Here is a 25,152-nt window from a genome sequence, read left to right as displayed (position 1 = left end):
TTCATGTCCAAAAACCATGGTTTATTGCATTATGAAATAGTTTACTTGTCTTATACGTAGAACCTTCAGTACTAAAATCGTAGATACACTGCTTTCTAATTTGAATTTTTGTTAAACTGGTATTTTACTTTGTTTGTTTATATCTCCCTGCATAAAATAAAATGGGAAGTACTCCAAACATCAGACACTCACCATAAAAAAGAAATCAATTTATTCCAAATCATGTTGATTTGTCCAATAGTATCTGGTGATACAATCTAAGGTATGTTTGTTAGTTTTTCATTTGTGTGTTTTTTCCTGGGTTAGTAATTTACATGTATTTGGCTTAAATTAAAGTAAAAGGGAAATATTAAACGTACAACACCCCCACCCCCACCTGTAATATAACCAGCAAAGGAAGATGGCATACAAGAAGAATGCTACTATGCCAGGGAAATAAAGAGAGATAACTTCACACCTCTTTCACACTTTACCTAAAGCTGCTAGGGCTATTCTTTCAAGATGTGTGACGTTCTTACAACATTGTCTCTGAATATCAGAATCAATCACACTGTTCATGTTGATAAAAGAGAGATAGTGGATCTCTTCCTTGTAACAATTAACTGATGACAGAGCTTTCTAGTTATCAATTAGAAATATCTAACGACACAAAAAATCAAACTTGCATATATAATATTTCTTTGCTCTAATTACATTTTTTGAGCATAGAACTATATTAGGTTAAACCTTACATTGTACATATCTCTAAGGTATATTGAGTATACAGTTATCTTTATTCCATTCTTTACACCAATCAACACATCAACCAACCAACCAATCTACATGTACATACCAATTTGGCAGCCTGTTATCCTACATATATGCTCTGATAACATCATTTAGTGATGTCTGTTTATCCATCTGTCTGCCTGCCCATGTCTGTCTGCCAATGTCTGTCTGTCTGTCTGCCTGTCTGTGTCTGTCTGCCCATGTCTGTCTGCCAATGTCTGCCTGCCCATGTCTGTCTGCCCATGTCTGTCTGTCTGTCTGTCTGTCTGCCTGCCTGCCTGTCTTCTGTCTGTCTTCTGTCTGTGTCTGCCTGTCTGTCTGTCTGTCTGTCTGCCAGTCTGTTTGTCTGTCTGTCTGTCTGCCTGTCTGTCTGTCTGCCTGTCTGTCTGAATCCAATATTCAACTATTTTTATTCATCCAAACGTCAATTCATCAGTGTCACGTGACAATCCACTCTCCCTCCTGGCATTCATCCATCATTCCACCCTTTTTTTCCCTCCAACCCATCCACCCATCAATCTCTCCCTCTAACCATCCATCCATCCACCCACCCATCTATCCATCCATCCATCCATCCATCCATCCATCCACCCACTCACTCACTCAAGCGATCCCTCCATCAATCCATCCATCAGTCTGTCCTACCCACGTAATACTACATATGGTAAAGTCTATCACAGTATCAATCGGCGCCCCGAGGTCTTTCACCCCATGTGACAGACAATATCCCTTATATCACAACATGTAGGTGATAGCACACTGCCATACAGCTGTTGCCATGGCATCTAAAACTGCTAGCATACTATGCTTTTGAAAAAAACTATCATTTTCTCTGTTGTAGCCGACAAATTAAATAACGTAGTTGGCAAATTATTTTTTCCTGAGGAGATACAAATTATTAAATAGTATTAGAGGGAACGCTGAAAGATGATACCATGTTAATAGTGCAGAATACGTAGTCAAGTAGGATTAGAAGCACCAATTAAATACAAAATTCAAAACTTATTATGGTATTTTTCTTCTTTGGATAACCCAATTATGTAGTACAGCTGCTGTATTTCTCATCAAGTGATAACTGAAATCACATAAATAAACAGGTCTGCTATAAAATATACCAAAATTCCAAAAGCGACATCGTTAAACTTTCTAAAATTTTGCAAAATTTTGGCGGGAAAAATTAGTGAAATTTGTCGTCTGCAAAAACATAATACTTGCACTACAGTTAATTTTCAGCGGTGTAATTGTATTTTTTTTAAAATTATGGAAATTTGGGTTTAAAATATATCTTGAAATTTGTTTGCTTGAAATAATGAATAATATCTCAAAATTGCAGAGTTGAAGAGTTTACTACAATTCTAATCTTCGGTGATATAATAATACACAACATCTATTTCTGGAATAACGAAAACAAAAAATCACAAAATGTTGTCATCTGTAACACACTTACAAAAACAACAATCACAAAATGTTGTCGTCTGCAACACACTCTTTTCAGAAATAATACCACAGAATATGTCATCCGCACGTTTCTCAGTATCTGCTGCCAAATACCAGTTTTTTTTTATTCATAAATGTTTGCAACATATGTACACCTATGATGTTTCAATAACACAATTTTTTGGTTTAGCACTATTAACGCAATATTCATGAGAAACAGTTTTGCCAATTTTCTTGCCTCCAAATAAGAGAGATCTCTAGACATAATGACACTTACTGAACATTATAATGGGAATGTTATAGATAGGAAATTACTAGGAAGGAAAGTGGCTAATTTTTGACTAACACTCCAGGAAATGAAGGCATTTTCATAAACTTTGGTCTCTGGATAGCAACACATTAATTTCATGTGATTGCCGACAAACATCAAATTGAACGTACTTGACAATCACCGTCTTAGCAGTGACCCCATGTATTGCCTCATCAGCACTGGAGTTAGCAGACTTCCACATATGTAATTAAATAAACAATACTTATTCATACGTATTTATCTGAAGGTAATTAAGACTTTGGAATCATGAATATTTATTGTTCATCTCATACATATGTAGATATGCTGACTCCCATGTGGCAACACTGGTTGTGAAGCAATGTTCGATTCAGTGTTTCTTGGAAATTGTGTTAAATTTATGTGATGAGAAATCATGAAATGACATTCCGGAACTCAAGTTTATGTGTTTATTCCCTGGAAGTGGTGTTCTCCTTCAAAGCCAAAGTAGCTGTTACTGGAACCATTTTTTCGATAATTTTTGTTCTTATATTTCAGTGCTACATGTAGTTTTGTTGTTGTACTCTGCATGTATGATCAAACTGTTTGTACATTTATTTACAATTTGTTGATAAACAAACTCATGCTCCATAATTCATTCACAATTGTTTACACATGGTCATCAGTTGAATCAGTGTATACAGTACTGTGTATGAAAACTATATGGTATAGGTAATTATTAGAATTATTGAATTGGTAAATTTTAATGTTTGGTGGATATGTCAATGGTGAGGAAGCAATGAAATATAGTAAACACTTGTGTAGCTGGTGGGAAACTCAAGTTTTTAGATTCAATGTTATTTACATATGACCTAGATTCTTGAGTTATCGATATCTGAGTCTTTAGTATATTTAGATTTCCTAGCTCAAACTTGGTTAAGTTTAATACATCTCCCTAACTCACATCCTGTTTAATTTGAGTGACGTTGAGCCCATAACTCACATCCTGTTAAGTTTGACAGGGCTCCCTAACTCACATCCACTTTAGTTTGACTGGGCTCCCTAACTCACATCCACTTTAGTTTGACTGGGCTCCCTAACTCATATGTCATTAAATAACTCACATCCAGTTTAGTTTGATTGGACTCTGTAAACTCATATCCTGTTAGTTTTTACAGGACTCCCTAGCACACATAGCACACAGCCGGTTTAATTTTCATTAGACTCCCTAGCTCACAGCCGGTTTAATTTCATTAGACTCCCTAGTTCACGGCCTGTTTAATTTCATTAGACTCCCTAGCTCACAGCCTGTTTAATTTCATTAGACTCCCTAGCTCACGGCCTGTTTAATTTCATTAGACTCCCTAGCTCACAATCTGTTTAGTTTGATTGGACTCCCTAGCTCACAGCTTGTTAAACTCCAACCATTACAGTGAGAACCACCACACAAATGACACCTGTTATTAATTAAACACTAAATAGGTGAACAACTTCACTTTAATATTTAGGACACTTATTTCAAATCATTCACACAGGAAGGATATTGATTTTTACCCATGTACAATAACCAGTCACAGAGCAATAACATAATGTGTTTTTTTTTTGTACAAAATGTGGGTAGTATACATGTATTCCTGTTACATCAACACATCAATAAATACTTCATGCTATTTTTCAATCTGCTATTATACGGATGTTGTATTCATGGCCCATGTTTCCTGCTTTTTTAAATGGAAATCATATTTTGCAGTTTTTATTGTCAAAACATATGTTATGGCTGACGGCAGCAATATTTCGTGAGATGAGATCATTGAAGGGTCGCCTATTTCAATACTTGTCACGACCTGACTGACACTATAGTATATTTACGGAATCTGACTAAAAAATTGTTTAAAATGACGACCTCTTCACAGACAAAATATTATAGGGTGTACTAAACTCAACAGTTTTAATTTTGTAAAAATATGGTACATGTTGTGTAAAAAATCCATAAACTCAAAAGCATTATTCATTTTCCTAGATATTTTGGAAAAAGTTCTACACAAATTTGACAATTTCGTATTATAAAACTATCATTTCAAGAGATATTCAAGAGATTCATTAAAACATAGAGAATACATTGTGCTCTCACAGTAAAGTAACATCTCTACATTCTACCACTGGTGGCGCTATTACCTATAATGCTTGGAGAGCTCATTTCAATACAGTGTCACTGTGTGCATCAGGTGGCTAGACAGTGTTTCCATACACACCCAACTGTCTACAAATGAAAGGCCATTGTCAATTCAAAGCATCGTTTTTAATTCATTTGAGTAAAGTTTTGTAAAGTACACTGAATTTCAACATGGTTGCTAGTCAAAACTCTGTGTAAAGGAGATAGAGGATTAATAGTACTTAAGCACTTTCCCTTACTGTGCTCAAAGTACAATTTTTATTCCTGACGTGAATCTATATAGCGACACAACAGCCCTTTAAATACATAATAAACTGGGAAGCACTCTATTGCAACCTCTATCCTACCAGGTCCTCAATTGAAAAATTGAAGAATTTTTACGATAGTAGTAAATTCATGGCACTAAAAAAAATTACACTAAAGTGTTAATACAAGGGCATTTTCTCACAATATGCAGACTTTGTATTCATAGTACTACATACTACTACATACTGATTTGAAATCTGAAACAATTATCAATTTTGGCCAATTGAGGGTGGGAGAAGGTGGTGGTTGGAGTCTGATGCCAAACAAAGAATTAAGTTTTTTATCATACCATAGACCGTACACGTAACATAGGGTCTATGATAATACATACAATTACAATGTACATTGGTTACCAATTCTTCTACTTCATGTTAAAAATACAAAACTCAGTGTTGATGATGCCACAGAGGGAAGTTTTAAAACAAAATAACATTTTACACAATTCATAAATTAAATTAAAAAATAATAAAATCCACAGCCATTTAGCTGTGATACTAGAGTGGTTAAAAACCTGCCTACATTGCCATATTATTATTATAGCATATATTTACTGTTCACTGGGTGATGATTTTAGGGCATGGACCCAATAACCAGTTTGTTTGGATCTGTTGTACCATACGTGTACAGCTACACAAATACATGTATCGTACCCATAGTTGATTCAATACTGTTTAGTACATATAGGTGCAATATTACTATGAGGTCATTATATTTAACCCTTTCAGGACTAGAAACTTTCCAGCCATAATTTTTTAACAAAAATTCTTGTTTCTTCGTAATTTTTGGAAAAAGATAAACTTTATTTTAGATCAGAATTTAAGAAATATTACTTCCCGATGGAGTAATATTCTTAAATTTTAGAAGATGTGCTTAAAATCAAGTTTCTAATTATACCGTTGTCGTCTGTAGGAATGAAAGGGTTAACAAAACGTTTATTTTTTTGTGTTTTTTTAAAAGCGTTCTAGTTGCAGCTAGTGCTCTTTTAATAGATCTTGTTGGATACAGAGTTAAAATGTACTACATAGAGTATCCAATTCTCAGTCGTAGTGCCTCTATTCATCTGATGAACAAATATTCGATGAATTCATGAACCATTGCAATTGTTTTCTGTTATATTTCCTGTGTTCTCCCCCCAGGGATTCCACCACAGCTGGAAAGGTAATTTACATAATGAGATATTGTTGTCATGGAAACAAGTTTCAGTATTGTTTTTTTCATAAAATTACAACATGGTGGCCATCATATTAAATTGGGCCTCCTGGAGAGGCAAATGAAAATTGAAATTCACCATCACAGTTTCAAAATCTAAGTTTCATATGAATTGTAACATGCCCTAAATTCTTGTAAGTTTTAAAAAATTGTGTGTAGAATTTTCCTTCGTCTGTAACATGAATATGTAACATTAAATAGTCTCAGAAAAAATTGGCTTTACAACATCCATCCCTACCCCACAACCTCCCCAACCCCCTCCCCTCATTTGTGGAGTCAAGCTGGTTCAATGGCGACAGTGGACAGCTTGGAATCTACAGGTTGCAGGCTCTGGCATCGCCAGTACTATTTGTTTCAGAATATCTAAAAATCCTTGTGGAAGATTTGAAAGAAGATTGTGCTCCAGTCAACCCAACTGTAGAATTTGACAGCATTCCTTGAAATATTTGTATTTGGGGTACAAAACAGATCCGTTAAAAGTAAAATCATTTTTTTGTCGGATGAGAACTGAAATGGTTCAAAACAAAAGTCCCCGACCCCAAACTAAAAGAATGATGTTTTTCATCCTGCATTGAACTATTGATCTCACCCCCTTATCAAACTGAAATACTTAAAGATAAACTGAGTTCATTACATGTACAGTGATCAAATCAAAAACCTGGCATCTACAGCTAGACATAGACTTTCATGCTGAGTCACTCTTTCATCAAAAGTCACAGCTGTGTCACAAACAGACACATGGAAATTTGATAATGAAACATCACGGATTACTCGATTAATATGACCAGATTAACAGTAATCTCTATGTCTTCACTAAAGTCAGATTACACTAATTCGACAATCTGGGATTAACGGTTACAGGATTACGTAGAATGACTCTTTTTTTTTTTTTATTGCCGATACAGTTTTTCTAAAGCTCTGTCAGATAACTGTGTTTTGTTCACACCTACCTTTTAATCGTAACCCTAGGTGAGCCGTCTAAATCTCAAACCTGAAATGGCTTATATACTAGTATCATAAAGAATGATATGGACTTTTTTTCAGGTGATTTGTTAGTCTTGTTTTGGGGTCACTGAGGTCACGGTACTTTCCTTCCGGCACCACGTCGTGCTTGATGTCGTGAGGGTAAACAGCTGGAGGCTGTATAACTTACATATTGTTACCTTGCTACCTGACTTATTAAACACAAAACATAAATGATATTGTCATATGGTACAGTACCATACTGTTTTGGATTAGTCAAATCTTTACATCATGATGCATGAAAGTATACACGCATATGCAAATTGACAGACCTGTCAGCAATTAGCAGACAGAACTCATCAAATTCGTTGTACTGAGGTTTTCCAATATTAAATAATAAATAATGTTTTTTTTTTTTTTTATATCTATAGTGCTTTCCCACCCAGTCTGGGTGCTCAAAGTGCTTTACAATTATTATTACCCCTGGATCTACATGTAAAGTGGCACTACAGCCTTTATAAGTGCATAGGATCATAACATTCACATTGCAACCTCTATCCTACCAGGTACCCCAATTATACAGCTGGGTTGACTGAGGCACAGTCGTGGTTCAAATCTTGCCCAAGGACTTTAGCCACTCAGAAACAAACGGCATCAATGGGGCTTGAACCTGCAATCTGCAGATTCCAAGCTGGCCACTCTTACCATTCGTCCATCATGACTCCATTTAGGGTATTATGTGAATATATTTTTCCTTTTATTTTGAGGTCTGGCTAATGAACATAATAACGTGACCCTGTTGCGCACTTTTTTTATACATTTTGTGATAAGAAATTTATTAAATTGAGACCAAAGAATTCACGATACTCCTGATTTTAGCGACATAAATAATCTCGTCAAATATATTATATGTCATATTATACAAAGGTTACAGTGTACTTCTCGTTCTCATTTCATTTACTGGCTTAAACCTTGTTTGCTTTGTGTATCAGTCGATGGAAGTAGAATGATGTTCCCCGGGGAGATCAATCAGACAACACAGGAAGTCGTTTTACAGATGAAAAGACAGTACTGCTACGGAAATTGTCCTGTCTGATTATCATACATCCAGGTGAATTAGTATTCCCAATGGGCTTGTTGATTTCCTGGAATGTTGGCTAGAAGCAGGAAGTGAACTGAAGACACTGTATGTAAAACTATAAGGGTACTGGAGGGACATACGAACTGAGGAAGTTAAGATCCTGTACATGTATATAAACATTTTTGGGGTATTGGAGGGACAAGCAAAGTGAGGAAGTGAGGGGCGAACAAAATGAGGAAGTGAAGACACTATACACGCATACATAAACTACCTGTGGTACTGGAGGGGCAATTGAAATGAGCAAGTAAAGATGCTGTACATCATACATGTATAAACTGTTTAGGGTGTTGGAGGGGCAAAAATTAGGTAGTGTAGACGACGTACATAGATTATCTGTTTGGAGTGTAGGAGGGGTAAACTACAAAGGTAGTATATCCACTGAAAACACAGGAATCATTAAATTTGAGGGTGGGAGAGAGGGAGGGGGGGGGAACAGAATAAGGAAGAGAAGATGCTGTACATATCTAAACAATTTGATTGTTGGAGGGGCAAACAAAAAGAGGAAGTGGAGATATTTTACATGTATAAACCATTGGGGGATGTTATATACATTGTACTTGTCTATGAGCACACACATGCAGATGTGGGTTTTTTCATATTTAAATGTGTTAATGAAATGAACTATTCAAAGTTTATAGTTTTATAACTGAAATGGGTGACCAGTTTCTATAAAAACTTTCAGTTATAGACATGACTTCAAGGCTGAATAAAGTCTTCATGTTATACTGCCCTCTAGTGGTCAATACCTGAAATAATAAATCCTGTGCTTTTCAACTCTAGGTGGCACTAATCATATCTGATGCTGTCGACATATTTAGTCTATTATTTATACCACATCAATTATTTTTGGTACTTTTTCTTATAGGAGACTGATACAACTTTATCTCAAACTATTTTCTTAATAGGTTTCCTATTAGCCTTGTTTGCAGACTATTTTGAAACCCCCCCACCCCCACCCCACTCCCCCATAAGAATCAGACTAGAAAAGATGGTACAGTTTGACATATTGCATTTCATACTTTCATAGGACTGCCATCAAATACTTTTGTAAGGGTTTGAGGGATGTTACCATGGATACATTAATAAATAGTTGATGTCGACTAACCTTAATACCAGGAGTGTGTGCAAAGTACGCTTCAGGACACTGTGAATGATACAATGCTCCATGACCAACAGCACCCCAGGGCGCCCTCACAGTCAGACCACCACAATTAAACTGATTTCCTGTTCTGTATCTGAACTTGGCTGCTTCATTTACAATCTGTAACAACAAATGAGAAATTAAACGTATTATCAGAACTTTCTCAAGGGTCACAATGGTGCAGACAATGTACTGCCCAAATTTTCAGATATAGGGCGTGCGGCCAAAGTTGAAAACATCTACTCATGTATAACCATAAATAGACCCATTGTTAGGAATTTCCAGTCACAATCATTCACTCAATTTGTGACACCTTTATTCTGATGTTGTGAAGGTATTTTTCTAAAAATGAAGACGTTTCTCACGTTGATTATATTCATTACATTTATGAGCGATACACATGTTATCGACCCCCATCATTAGGGAATTTTCAGATGAAAAGTCAACCCTTGTTTAGGTATTTTTTTCGTGAAAAAGTTACCTGTATTATATCTTTCTCTTCCAATTTTCTTCCAATGATTTCATATTTTCTTGTTTGCATATTAAGTTTAATGAAAGTGAAGTAGGTTCTGTTTTCTAGGAGGTGGGGTACGTTGTATAAAGTACTGGTTAATTTCGATCCAAATGGATAACTCTAGGCTTCCCTGCAGAAACTACATATTCTATGCTTAGATAGCTAAATCGTACTTTCTTGCTACATTTTGTCTAAATTAAATAAACCATTTAAACATGCAACTGGCGGCGCCTGGGACCATATTTTGCATATGACTGACTGTATGTTTGGAGGTGGAGAACTTGTGATGACTCACTGGCAAGTAATCACCAAAATATAAACATTCCCTATATCTGGGTTTTCCACACGCAAATGCCGCATATTTGAATAATCCTGAATGACAATCTAAGCAGCTGTTTGCAGGGGAATTTGTCTCATTTGAAGAGGTTTTTTTCATTCTATGAAACAAACAGACTGATTTTCAACTAATTTGTGTATCAAGTTACCATCCTACGACATTCACAAACAATTTGTACATGATACATGACCTGTGTGTTTCTCGAAACACAGAAAAAATGCTGAAAACAAGACCCAGAAGCTCGTGCTCTGTACAGCAGTTTGAATTTCCTGCATTTGCATAGATTAGCCATAATCCTCTTTATATAGGGCAGTTCTGTCTTTAAATGTACTGCAACTAGATGTATACACACGAGTGCCTGTGTTTTGTCATCTGCATTTGATGTCTGTATTTTGGTATTCTTTAGTTCATTTCATTTAGACAAAATATCACAAAAAAACTATATTCATTCAATCTTATTATCAGGACTGTGGCATGTACAGATATTATTGGTTTCTGCATTGTTGTATCCAAACAGAACTTGTGAACGGTAATATGAAAGAGGCAGTAACAGAAGACACTTACACAGACTACATGAGACATGATAGTGTTGACGCCACTTCATCAAAAACACATGTTTAACTTACTTGATCAAATGCAGGGAAGATGTAGTCAGCAAACTGTATTTCTGCAATAGCTGTAGCCCCAGCAGCAGCTGCCCCAATACCAAAACCCACTATACCTTGCTCACACAGTGGAGTGTTAAACACTCGGTCTTTTCCTATGAACAAACAAAACAAACAAACAAACAGACTGTCAAATCAGAAGACTCATCTTTACGATACAGTTTAGTTACCTACATATCATGCACTTTACAGATTATTCTGACAAAGTTGCAAATTCTATTTTTACGGTTTCTGCACACCTTTATTTCCATAGCAACAGATTAATACCTATCTAATTGGGGTACTCTATATATGATTATGTTGCCTTTAATACTTCAATCTCTTCACTGACCCGGGATTGAAAATTAGTCCTCTAATTCTGTCTGTTCCAGTAAAAATATTCAAGTGTGTATCTACAATGTACAATGTATGTCTGTACCTGGCTATTTATACATAGGAATCTACTCTACTAGTCCAGCACACATAGCTTGGCTGAACTGGCCAAACAAGTACATTTGATATTTGATGATCCTCGGCAGTAAATCCAAAATTTTGTGATGCTTTCACAGTCACTGTCAAGTAGTTCAATGATATTACAGGTCTTTTAAGATCTTCCTAGAGTGCTTTGAAATTAGAGGAATTCCAAAACTTTCCATGATTGCGCTGAACTTCCGGTCTTTCACAAACTTTCCATGAGCAGTTTTACACTCCAGGACTTGCAACAAGTTTCCAGGAATTCATTGAAATCCCAGGATTTTCAACAACTTTCAAGAAGCAGTTTAAAATTCCAAGATTTCAAGCAATGTCTTACCTCTGGTATACAACATATAACATTTACTATTAATATATCAAAACACTCCTGAACTTACCATACTTATCAGCCAGACCAACTGTGCAACGAAAGACGCCACCAAAGGCTACATCTTCACCGAATATTACTAGACGAGAAAGAAGTCAAAGGGGAACAGTTTGTAACTTTATCATCTTTTGGTGGTTATTTTTATCTTATAGAGTATTTGGGATTTGAACGTGTGGCCTCTCAACTGCCAATTCTGAGTTTTAACAACTATGTGAAAGAGAATCAGCATATGCAAGTATTCTTATGTGATTGGGACTACTGAAAACAGTGAAGTATGTCTAATAATTATAAAAGTCTCCCCAGGAATCAAGATACACAATAACTATACAATGTGACAGAATTTAATTGTTACCAGTAACTTCATTAAAAAGGTCAAGCACTGAAATGCAACACTTGATTTCATGCTAGGCAAAAAAGAATTGTGTGGTTGTGATAACATTCAATTTCAAAATATGGTACTAGTAGGTAGGTAGGAGTTTTTAGTTTTAGTTTGTTTTTTTTATCTTTGAGGTTCTGTTCAACTGTTCTCTTTATATTTACAGACGTCAACAGAGACTTCTCATCGATGTAATCACACTTTCTTTACGGTATGCGGAAGACATCATGTGATACACTTTATTCCACCATGTTGTTTTGATCACACAGGGCAATCACGTCTTCAAATCTCACTATCTCGACTTTGCAAATCTTTCGATTTTTTTGATATTTTTTTCAAATTACCTAAAACAGAGTTTAGGGTGTCAGTAAAGGTTAGGTCAGGTTACTAACCCAGAACCAAACAATTTATTTTTTTTGGCCTTAGCACTATAGAATACTTACTTGATGTAGGGTCATCAGCAAGGACTGTGTCAAGACAATTTGTTACCGATTGGAACAAATTCATCTTCACAGTTTCGCCTAAAATATAAAATATATTCTAGTTAAAATAATAATAATTGTATATCTGTATCAATTCTTGAATTGTATCATAGGACTAAAAGACCAATAATACTTTAATATTTGCCACCATAATATTCAGAAAAGAACATACATGTATGTATGTGATATGGTGGTTGTCTTGATAACATTTTACTTAAAATGGGTATAGGGATTCTCATAAAATGATAACATAACAAGCATGCTAAGAAATTAAATGAGGTGTTTGTGTTATTGTATACTTTGCTGTGGGTGAATGCTGTATGCCAGTGAACATACACTTTCAAGATAAAATAGTAATTGTGGAGTAAAGATACACCAGTATTTTTGTTAACAGCACATGCACATGTACCTGGTATATTACCAGGTCTACTCCAGGTATACATGTGCATTTTTGTATCATACATGTATACTAATACAATTTCTAAGGGACAATCGCACACTGTCGCACACGCTCAACAAATGAATACCATTCGTTTAGGTCAAAACCAACTCCCACTAAACAAACATTCACAAGTGTGACATCAAATGTTTCTATATGATGTAAACTATGATGAAAACTGTAGCACTCACAACATTCCGATCAATGTAGTATACAAACACGATGGTAAACACATTACAATACTACTACCGGAAACCCAGCACCATATCTCACATCAGAAGTCAATTTTTATCAACTTACCAACATCTCAGTGACCAGTAGTAAATACAAAAGCTATCTATTATCATTGAAGGCGTGAAAGTTTTGGTTTAATTAATAGAAGTGCGAAAATGAACTTCAGCAATCGCATCGACTCCAGACCCCCTCCCACCATGGACGTATTAGGTTCTCCTAATACATCCATACTCCCACTAAACGAGCGCAGTTCGCTTATTGAGTTTGTGTGACATTGTGCGATAGTCCCTACGCATAATTAATATGGACACCATGCACCACATGCGACATCGACGAAAAACTATATTTACATACAGTACGCAATCCAGAATAGGTCAACCGCTACCAGACAGCGATCGCAGTCAGCGTAAAAAGACTGATTATTCGTTTTTAGAAGGTATATACCTCGGAGTATCACAAATTACAAGCTCGTACGATCGCATGCTTAATGATATTGTCCGCGTCCCCAGCCGAGTCATGACCTGAAAACACATCATCTACTGTACTGTAACATATGATGATACGTGTACAGTCTCGTAAACAGAAGCATTTTCAATAAATAGGGACTTACCAAGCTCTTCTGGTGGTGATTCTGGTACATAATTCCATCCTGAAGATAATCTTGTGAATGCATAACAATTCGCTTGTTTTGATTTGTCTAGCAACACACGTCGTGTGACCGATAAGACAGCAAACTTTCGCACGTTTCGACAAACGGCCGCCATGTTTATAAATAGCGCCCTCTTGAGACAGTAATGTCTGGGTGAAAGTGCGCCTGTAGATATCGACTACTTTTAATGCCAGTGCGAGAATAAAACTTTATATTTGGGCACAAATCGATAGATAATGGAAACGGATTTACGCAATAAAAACGTTTAGTACTTTCTTGGAACAATAAGGAAGTGATGTAGATGAAAATGTGCGTTCGTACGCGTATGGCAAGCATTTCTATTTTTTTTTATTTTCAGGTATCTTGCGAATTATTAGATGTCTACAGAGTATGTACATTTTAAAGCTGTGAAACTAGTACCCGAAAGTAAATTTTGCAATCGATCTTAGGGCAAAAAACAACAACTCCAAAGCTCTCCTCCACCAATACCACCGTCGATGGCCTTTCACTGCCACGTTTTAAACACATTTCAACCCACTGTAAGTTTATAAAGTTAATGTATAGGCCTAATGACGGTGCTGTTTTGTAAATCTATGAAAGGGGACTCAAGTGTATAAAGAATAATGATGGCGCTGTCTTTTAATAACATGTACAGACATAGTCAAACAGTCTCTTTCAGTCATGCATGATGCGGTTAACCCACCGGGCATGTGAAAAATCTGATGGAGTGGAGTGCATGATTAGTGATGATGGGGGCTTATTGAAAAATCAGAGACAGAGACTCCCCCACCCCCACCCCCGACTGGAAAAAACTGACCAGTCCCTTACCTTACGGCAATCGAGATAGGATAATCTTTCATACTCTGGTGTAGTTGAAATTTCGTGTACAGACAATATGTGCTTGAACACCATTCAAAAGACTTCCAGGACCAGTATATGATACCAGTAGTGGTCGTGATATATATAGAGGACGCCCTCATTTTTCCTTCATTTATATATTTTGTTTTTATTTATAAGGCTTTTCTGTATGCATAGCTCTGCATTCTTTTCATACAGTTCAATTAAAGTGAAAATAAACATAAACATGTTGACATGACTAGTGATAGATAGTGGTAATGTGTTATACACTTTTAATTCGATGTCGTGTCACTTTAATTTGGTGTCATTATATTTCCGTCTGTCTTCTATCACTAGTCGTGTCAACTTGTTTATGTTTATTTTCGCTCTAATTGAACTGTGTGCTCATATTGTCAACCAACGTCAACCGTCAACCATAAGCCTCTTTACAGCACCGTCCGAAATTTACCAGCCAAGACTGGAAATATATGTGCTGTTGCTTGCGTGAATGATCGTCAACAGACATTTAGTCTTGGTTACCACCCCCCACCCACCCCCCTTTTTGACAACCACCCGCTGGCGGAGGCAACGCATGATGCAAACATTACTACTAAGTCAGCAAAATACTTGTGACAAATCACCAACGCCAAAGATTTCGGCTGGGTGCTGATGCAAATTGATCGTAGACACCTTTTGAATTGCAATATAATTTTTTAAACTAAAACTTGATATTTTCATACAAACGAAATACATTTCTCAAATTCTCACACTTATACGCTTGTCACTGATATGAAAATATCTCTTCGAGAGATCGAGAGAAACACACCAGGACAAATTTAACACTGTGTAGTAAAAATAACGCATCTCTGTAAAAATAACGTGTCTCTGCAAAATCAGATATTTAAAACTGCGAATATTGTAATGGATTAAGAAAAAGGGAAAATATTCCGGGTAAAATGTTTCATGATATAAACGGCTATAGTCAGTGTGTGCTTGTGACACACAACACAGCAATGATTCTAAAACTTTTCAATAGAAGATTTGTATGTTCGTGAGTAGTTATCTTTAGAAGTTGGAGAGACTCGGTTTCGATAATCTGAATAACAAAATTTTAGCACACAGCATCAAGGATGTAAATGTTAGAATTTTCGTATTTTGTAAATGAGCTTATCTCAGAAGCTGTATGTACGATAACCACGAAATCGTGATATCTGCCTTAGAAATAATCTGATCAGATAATCCTGGTTTGATATATTGTTAAAAAATGCACACTAAATTGCCGACTATATAGTCAATATCCAAGTCAGGTTACGACGAAAAATAACAAAATAGCAGATCTAGAATTATCAAATATTCATCGACTTTGTAAGACAAAAGACTTACAATTTGATAACATATACTGAACCAGTACCGCTACAAGCATGAAATCACTGAGCCTCAACAGAGAATCATATTGTCATGGGAGTTTCAACCCTCGAGCTCTATGGCCTACTTTATAGTCCTCTTGTCGGTGGTCCCAGCTGGTTTCGGTGTAGAGGGTCGTCAAACAGCATATATTTCAAAAGCTACCACACTTCACAGCACTGATGGAGTATTTGTATTGTGACCTCTGACCTCTCTGCAGCTTCAACTTAGTTATTTAAATTTAAAGTCGTGTCTGACGTCGTGAGTATTATTACTTGCGTACTTACTATCCAGGTTCGGTATACATTTGCAACCTATGTTATGTCATTATATGAAATTACTTGATTAGTATAGTCTACCATGATTTTTGATTGGTTGGCGAGGTATGGGCCTCAGTGACAATTTTGCTTTGCTTAAATTTGCATAACATTCGGGAATCCTTTCCTGGTAACTTTATTGTATTGAGCAGCGACTCTCACGTACCACAGGATTTATTTCTTCCAGTTTTACAAGTAATCCGTACAGTATCACTCCAGTTCTCTCCTTGGTTGACCATTCAAGTTCATCGTTGTTGAACTTTCGGTCGATGGGAGCTGTGGCACCAATAGTTTGTGGACTAACCGTGTAAGATTCCGGTCGAATCCATACTTGGAACGCAACGCGAGCATTGTATATTTTCAAAGTTGTTTGGTCAGCCCACCTGTACAGTATACAATGCAAGATGTGAGGTTAACGAATATCCAGCATTGATAACAAGTCATTAACATAAATTTGAATACCAGAACAATACTCATTAATGTCATTAACATAAATTTGAATACCAGAACAATACTCATTAATGTCATTAACATAAATTTGAATACAATTTTTGGGCATTTGATGCATATACACATTGCAAGATGTGAGCAGCATTGATAACAAGTCATTACCATAAATTTTGATACCAGAACAATACTTAATATTATTAACATACAGTTGAATACCTGAACAATACTCATTAATATCATTAACATAAATTAACATTTTTTTGGCATTCGATGCATATACACAGTGCAAGATCTGAGGTCGAAGAATATACATGTATTCTACAATTTGGTAAGTCAATGCAAAATCAGAACCATAACAATCACCTAATGGGCCTCTGTGCATGTAGTAAAGATGAACACTTTTAATGCGAAGCTGGTTTCGTCCAAGTTTTCGTGATTACGTATTAATATTAATTGATGTATAGTGAATCATGAAAAGTCGAGTTCATCACCTCTAAATCGCGCGACTTCTCTAAAAATTTGAGAAAATTTAGACTGTGTTATATAATGCATAACTAGAAGTTCTTCATTTTCAAACAATGATAACCTCTGTATTGAGCTTTTATTAAAATTTACAGAATAGGAATTGATCTTAGCTGCCAGTTTAAGAGTGTGCCTTTTTTAAATTTTACCCAAAAATGCTCAATAGGTGTTAATGTGCAAATTCTTCAGCAACCTGTGAAAATAAGGCGGGTAAATCCAACACAACAATAATGTTTTTAATTTACCTGTTTGAACAAGCATATACCTCACAGCCGGCATATTTAATACTGGGAGAAACAAATATCTGCTTTGTATCAAAATCAGTTGGTGCAGGAATGTCACCACCAAAGTGGTTAGGTTGAACGCCAAGTTCTTTACCGCCAAGTGCAACATCTCCTGTAAGAAGGAATATATACAAACTAGTTAACAGAAACGTTAGGAAAGTATAGCTTGTAATAATCAGTTATGAACAAATCGAGATTAGTTTTCTATGACAAAATTTAATGTTACATTTAATACAATGAAATAGTGTAAATAATTTTTTTGACACATCACATCACATCACACCACACCACACCACACCACACCACATCACATCACATCACATCAGATCACTTCATAAAGGTTATGTACCACATTGGTAGGCCATTTTATATTAATTATTTACCTGGTATGAGAAAAATGCCATTTTCCAGTATCTTTGCTACATTGGATATCCTTGTACCATGATAGGCGACGTGCCAGAGATCTCCTACGTACTCGTCTTTGACTTTATAATCACTTACTCTGGGAAAAGGGAAAATATGAACATTTAGGAATCCATAAAATACATATCAAAAAACTAAATCATGACATGCCGTTAAGCGACACTACACTACACTATACTACACGACACGACGTGCCATGCCATGACATGCCATATCATGACAGGACAGGACAGGACAGGACAACATAACACAGCGTGATGCAACACGACATGGCATGACATTGATGAAATGACATGAAAAGAAATGACATGACATGACATGACATGACACGATGACATAACAACATGACGCAACACGACATGGCATAACATGACATGACGCAACACGACATGGCACAACATGACATGACACAACATGACATGACATGACATGACATGATGTGATATGAAATGACACGACAAGATATGACACGACACGACACGACACGACATGCTGACATAACGCAACACGACAGGGCATGGACTTTGATGACATGACATGACATGACATGACATGACATGACATGACATGACATGACACTTGGTACTGGGATGGTACACAGTATGATCATTTCGTAGACTCAATACAACAACAGAAACAACCCAGAACTCGGAAAGAGATGTTGAATAAGATATTAAATAGAAACGTGGTAAGTTTTGTCCCGGTTTGTAAATTCGATATTTCAATTACATACACACAAAGCTTGGCGAAGAGAAATGAGGCGAGAAATGACACTAATTTTTGAAATATATGAACCGATTTTAAATAACAAAACATTGGTGTTGACTTCAACTTACTTTAGTGCTAGACGGGCCCAGCCATTTGGTTCAACATACTTTGTTGGCGGTACACCTCTTTCATGAACCAAAGCATTGCCTCTTTTTCTGTGACAAGATTTACAATAACACCGATCGAATTCCCCACCGTTGAAAAGAGTATCTAAATTAGGGAGGGCAAATGGTGTATGTTGTAAACTATGGTGAATAAAATGTCACTAAATGAAAGTAAATTATTAGCATTCAATTAATCAATAGTCAATTAAGTGCACACATATTGTAACAACCAATTCACAATGTCTGCTAAGTAATAATATTAAAGTGTCACATTAAAGGGGCACAGAAATAATTCATGGGTGAACAATGAATATTCATGACTCCTCAGTGTTTATTCCCTTCAGTGTAAAACATATCTCATGATTATTTATGGTTCAATCATAACTATTTTGCCGACTCCCATGAGGCAATGGCCCACAGCAAAGCCATAGATACCCTATAAATAAGGCACAAGGTCAATTTGATGTTTCTCTGTAATCTCAAGTAAGTGTAGGTGATGTGAAATTATGAAATGAGTCCGTTATTTCCTGCAGTGACGTACTTTCCTCTCTAAATTAAAGTGGCCACATGGATTAAGATTGGGATATTTATTTTGGATTTTTAATTTATAGAGCAATGTTATCATGACTTCCTACTTGAAAAAATCAATGTGAAACAACATATATGGCAACATATTAATAAATGTGTCAAATGTTTGTTATTGTACGTACAATAACAAACTTTTTACACATTTTAAGTAGCTTTTTGCAATGTATTGAGTTACACACATAGACTTGGTCAATGTTGTTTCACATTGGTGTTTCAAGTAGGACGCCATGATAAAATCGTTTTATAAATTTAAAATCCAACCCTCTTCCATATAGCCACTTTAAAGGCCCAGTTCGGATTAGAGAGAATTGGCCCAGAACATAACAACAGTCTTTGCTATCATACCCCATGGCTCCACTGATAAAATAATATTATTGAGAGAACCTGGGACTGAAATACATGCTAGCCATAACCCTTTAAAGCGTGAAACCCTAAATTAGGGTGTAATTACACAAAGTTACAGAAACCAGGTCATTACAGAGCGTTAATGGGCTAATTTCATTTGTAAAATTGCTGTATTTAAAGACGGAATCTTAACTACCTTTTAATTTTAACGATTTGATGTAACGTTGGCAAGCTTGAAAATAGGAACAACCAATTTTAGGGATGGTCTTCTTCTCTTTCAGTGTCACATCGGAGGGCTCTATCACAGGATCTAAAATGAAGGTGATAATACATATATAGCGAATGAAATGTATTTTATAATGTATATTTATTCCACAAAACAGAGTTCTTTTGCTCCACCTTCGACCCCCTGCATTGACTATTTGTCAGGTGTAGAAAGCCTGTAAATTGTAATAGGTATGACAAATTGATAGTATCAACGATAACACAGTAATTACAAGGTTTATTTAGATAAACGGTACTAGGTACTACTACTTGATCTTTGGTCAGTAAACAGAATGTCGACGTCACTGAATATTCGACTAGATGTAACGGCAAAAGCAAATAAAAGACAGAAGATATCTAGAAAAAACCCCACTGCATCAATAGTTCTTCAACTTCTGCAATAGACAATCACACTCTGAGATTTGAAAGTGTGTTTGTTACATATATCATGCCATATTAGGTGATAAAACTCTACAACATCTGCTAAGTGGCATACAGCCGGAATGGAGAAAGTTGTTTTCGAAAAAGCAATGCTAATCCTGGTTTTCTCAACTAGTACAAACAAATACCTCCCTGGTAGAAAGACGATTAAAACTCAGGTTTATGTATAACTAACTAACTAACTAACTAACTAAAATAACTACATGGTGTAACTAACTAACTAACTAATATAACTATTATAAACTAACCTGCTTTGATAGTTTCCTTTCGATTCGGCAATGGTGATCTCTTTAATTCTTTTTTAAACGAATCCAATTGATAATCACGCGTCGTTGGCGGCCAGCTCCTCAATTCACCTGAATGATGCAGCAGCCAATCGACACAACTTCCGATATTTACTGTACATGTTATCGTTTCGCTGTGCTCAGTAGGATCATCTGTCAACGAATGTGGACCGTCTGAATGCTCCTCAAGGGCTTCCTTTCGAGGGAAAAAAGATTGCATTCAGTGTATATGGTACTTAGGTTCATATTTGGTTGAAATGGATGCTCCACTTCCTTTTTCTTTTCTGGACATTGGAAGCTTTAAAGACATTTACATACATGGTATTCCTACATGTATGTAGCAAACCCCAGCACGACTAATATGCCACTATCATGCATGTCTAGCAACTTATATCGCGTAGGCTAACTTTGCAATTTAACAATACAAGTATCCTCAAGGCCAGGTGAAGTTAATCTGCTGAAAGTTCTGACTAGTTCAGCATCATCCAATCTTTGGTAAGATGTCATTCACTTTTGGTCAGTTGATTGGTTCACATCGCAGAGTTGTTATCTCGTCGTTACCATGGTTGCTATTCACACTTGTGTTATTTTTCGAATGCTACTACTCGCCATCGTATTATTAGATTTGCACACTTGGTTGTTAGTGAGAATATTCCCAGTGTTGCTATGCACATCTGTGCGTATTTCTGAAAGCTCACTCTCACTAACTTGACTACCAGTATATATATATATATATATATATATATATATATATATATATATATATATATATATATATATATATATATATATATATATATATATACATATATCAATCAAATGTTAATTCACTTGACTACCCATCACTGTTGTTACCGTTACAAAAGACACTGGCAAGTGGCTGTTAGTAAGGGCACGTGCATGACTGCTGGAAAGAGTTGTTTCAAGATGTCTAGTGACCTTGAATAACAATCTGCAAAGTAGTTTCAAATTTGAATAATTTTTATAACACCAAAACCATTTTGTTATACCTGATTTGCATATTGCTAATCAGATTACTCTATCACACCCCTCAATTAATGACTCCCAAAGTAATACTCCCATCACCTTTCACTATTATTGGTTCAGTGTAGTTTTACTTTAGTAAGTTGTTAAAACACACACACACACACACACACACACACACACACACACACACACACACACACACACACACACTTGTTGATTTTCAAGACCTGTCGTTTTGTGAAACGTACCAACCTAAATTGTTATGATGAACCCGGAACATTGTGATCAATACTATAAATCACTAACACTATCGGTTGACATCTTGTCAATATTTAAACCAGACGTAAACGCTTGCTCATTGTAAACAACGCAGTACAACAATACAGTAGTACACAAAACAAAACAAAACAACACAACAAACACAACAACACAACACAACACAACACAACACAACACAGTACAACACAACACAACACAACACAACACAACGCAACACAACACAACACAACACAACACAACACAACACAACACAACACAACACAACACAACACAACACAACATAGGTGAATAGGGGTGACTATTTTTCAGCTCTGTCGCGTTTTTACATGATATATGATATATGAACTAAAGATGTTGTTTTCGATTATAACGTGATAAGATGATATGTATTGGCAAGATACGTCATCAGATACAAATACCCTTTGTTATAGCGACTAAAAGTAACTGCAGGCTAACGCACTATATATGCAAGTAGAGTCGTACAGATAGATTAGGTATGCATGCATACTCACGTCAGCATATTCTACATCTGACATATTTGTCAAATGAAACAACGACCAGCTGGTGTAATGGTTTCAATGATCTCTTTCCTCTAAACTCTAAATATCGTTGTAGAGATATAAGTAAGCATATATTATGTCGGTTGAAGATCGACTTTACTAACAGCGTAGGTGCGTGTAACAATGAGTCTATTCAACGAAAGGCTAAATTTAGTAACAGGGAAAAACCACAATGTCATACACAGGTATTGTCATAATAAACATATCTTTGGTGTTGCAAAGCACGAAAACATCAGAATGTTTTGGGTTTTGATGAAGCGATATGTGATTTTTTTAAAGATACAGTAATTTTCAATACCAAATATCATGTCTTTCCCTCGCTCTATTTTATTCTTTGACTCTAGATATACATATTGATGTGCGCCACCAAATACCACTTTCCGCTTGTCTTTCGTTTTTGCACGCCTTGGCATATATCCTACAGAGTACATACGACCAACACCTTGAGTGTAGCCTATATTCGCACTGGTGGGTTTCGACTATGGGAATGTGCAGAGTTTACGATATAGGGATGGGTGTTGAGGAGAAACTATCTCGGTCAATTTTTTTTTCGTCAATTTTAGAAATTTACTAGCACGCCAGCTGATTTTTCGCAAAACTGTCCTCAATGCAAACGTAGATTCCTTCGTTTGAGTCTTCAAATATTGCGAAATTCAAGTAACCCTATACATGCGGCCTTTCTTAAACTTTGTACTAACTGCAACTGGAACATTTTTTTTTTCACCAAGCAAAGATATAAAAATTATTAAGTTACAACTTATACAAAGACACTGTATCGGTTTAATTCGTGGTCGATTTCAGTATACCTAGGTAGTGTACTTAAAGCTTGGTTTTTGAATTCGGTTCCATGTTAGTTTGACTTGCCTTGATGTCTATACGCCTGATAGGGCTCATTATTCAATATCGAAGCACAAGTTATTTATGTCATGATACAAGTTCACTCACATCGATCATCACGTATTATTTCATGACGTGTCTCGTGAATAATTCCATTTTGTGTGGAAATTCAACATGTACTCTGATTGATGGAGGCTCTGATTTTAGAGTCCGTATCGCAATATTCAGATTCATTGCTTATGTTTTTACCTTGTGAAGTGTACATCTACACACACAAGTTTTCCTATATATATGATTCAATAAGCTTACACTTCATGGTGTACAATATTGAGAAGTAAGTCATTTTATCCATAAATGGGCATTTTGAATAATGGTTGTCAGCTTGCAGCTAGTGCAGCTTTGACACACGTAAGTCAACAAGTACGTTTTTAAAAAAAAACACACAAAAAAAACACTATGCATCTATGGTAAACAGCTTTGAAATAGCTAAATAATCTACTAGCGCTAGTGACCACAACAAAGAGTTGAACAGGCGGATTTATAGACCTACAGCCATATCAGGTGAAGAAGGAGAAGCTGAAACAAACTCGCTGGTGCCGCAGGTGCCGGGGCCGGCTTGGAAGTAAACCTCATGCATGGCAATGAAATAGAAAAGTGTTAAAAATCTTTAGAACACTCAACATTTGCTATATGAAACAATGTACTATACTACGAAAACGTATAATGTTGCTTATTTTTCGACTTGTCGAATGGCTAGGCTGCAGCTGATACAGACCTAAGTTTATACTTTAGCCAGTAAAGCCTTATCAGTGTACATGTAAGATGATGGGGGGGGGGGGGGGGGGGGCAGATTACGTTCATTAATGTTCGTAACATTTTTCATATACGTATATAGTCTATTATCGTATAAATCCCCTCATTCAAGTAAAATTACTTGTCCCTGTAAGCCCCACTCCCAGCCCGCTCTTTCTTTCATACTCAACAACTTGAAAGCCATGCTTGAAACTCTTGACGGCCAATGTGCGCCGCCGTAGTAGACTTCCCATTATTCTTTCGTTTTCACCACTTTGCCCGCGACAAGCATACCTCATGGCTATCTAGAGTAAATGCAGGACTTGTTTTGAACGAGCTGGTCTCCCATGGCCTTCTGAGACATAGTATTTGACAAGGTAAAGTCTTCGTACAATTTTCAATTTTAGAAATAGCGAATGGAGTACAACTGCACCGGGGCAATTTCACTTCAAGTTTTTTGAACATGAATGGCCGAATGCTGCTACGTTTAAAATGTTGAACGTGAACGGTGAAGTTCATTAGTGAGGTGTGCCGTGTATGACGTTGTATCTAGTGGTTTCGTAGTTCATTGTCATGTTATACACCTGACTTTCAACTAAATGCTAACCATAAGCCATAATTAAGAGTACCGGGGATGTAGGATGCTTAACCACAGGGATGCATACGAAATAAAACCCGTCACGTGTTAAATTGTTTAAAAAAAATAACATCAGTTTTCAGTGATTC

At 36.2% G+C, this 25,152-nt stretch overlaps 2 protein-coding genes across 3 annotated transcripts in view; both read right to left on the bottom strand.

Moving 5' to 3' along the window:
* LOC144453974 (2-oxoisovalerate dehydrogenase subunit beta, mitochondrial-like) overlaps nucleotides 1-14,035 on the bottom strand; it is an 86,700-nt gene extending 72,665 nt beyond the window's left edge. For both annotated transcript variants that reach the window (XM_078145350.1, XM_078145349.1), the window contains exons 1-5: nucleotides 13,902-14,035; nucleotides 12,580-12,657; nucleotides 11,771-11,839; nucleotides 10,884-11,017; nucleotides 9,371-9,526 (exon numbers count right to left, since the gene is read on the bottom strand). In XM_078145350.1, coding sequence (XP_078001476.1) covers nucleotides 9,371-9,526; nucleotides 10,884-11,017; nucleotides 11,771-11,839; nucleotides 12,580-12,643 — 423 coding nt within the window. In that variant the 5' untranslated portion in view covers nucleotides 12,644-12,657; nucleotides 13,902-14,035. The remainder of the gene's footprint in view (nucleotides 1-9,370; nucleotides 9,527-10,883; nucleotides 11,018-11,770; nucleotides 11,840-12,579; nucleotides 12,658-13,901) is intronic.
* A 2,599-nt stretch (nucleotides 14,036-16,634) lies between these two features.
* LOC144433173 (neuralized-like protein 4) lies at nucleotides 16,635-19,987 on the bottom strand. The gene is made up of 5 exons (XM_078121481.1): nucleotides 19,983-19,987; nucleotides 19,014-19,100; nucleotides 18,138-18,256; nucleotides 17,716-17,866; nucleotides 16,635-16,881 (listed from the first exon to the last, which is right to left on the bottom strand). Exons 1-5 carry the CDS (start codon nucleotides 19,985-19,987, stop codon nucleotides 16,635-16,637), a joined length of 609 nt encoding a protein of 202 aa, XP_077977607.1.
* Nucleotides 19,988-25,152: the final 5,165 nt, after the last annotated feature.

Source organism: Glandiceps talaboti, chromosome 3 (assembly GCF_964340395.1).
Source record: "Glandiceps talaboti chromosome 3, keGlaTala1.1, whole genome shotgun sequence".
NCBI lineage: Eukaryota > Metazoa > Hemichordata > Enteropneusta > Spengelidae > Glandiceps > Glandiceps talaboti.
This window is presented reverse-complemented; position numbering and strand designations above follow the sequence as displayed.

Coding starts and splice junctions, on each gene's coding strand:
- LOC144433173 (XM_078121481.1), bottom strand. Junction 17,867..18,137: donor TGGCATTTTTCTCATACCAG/GTAAATAATTAA, acceptor TCCTTCTTACAG/GAGATGTTGCACTTGGCGGT. Junction 16,882..17,715: donor GTATATGCTTGTTCAAACAG/GTAAATTAAAAA, acceptor TATACTGTACAG/GTGGGCTGACCAAACAACTT.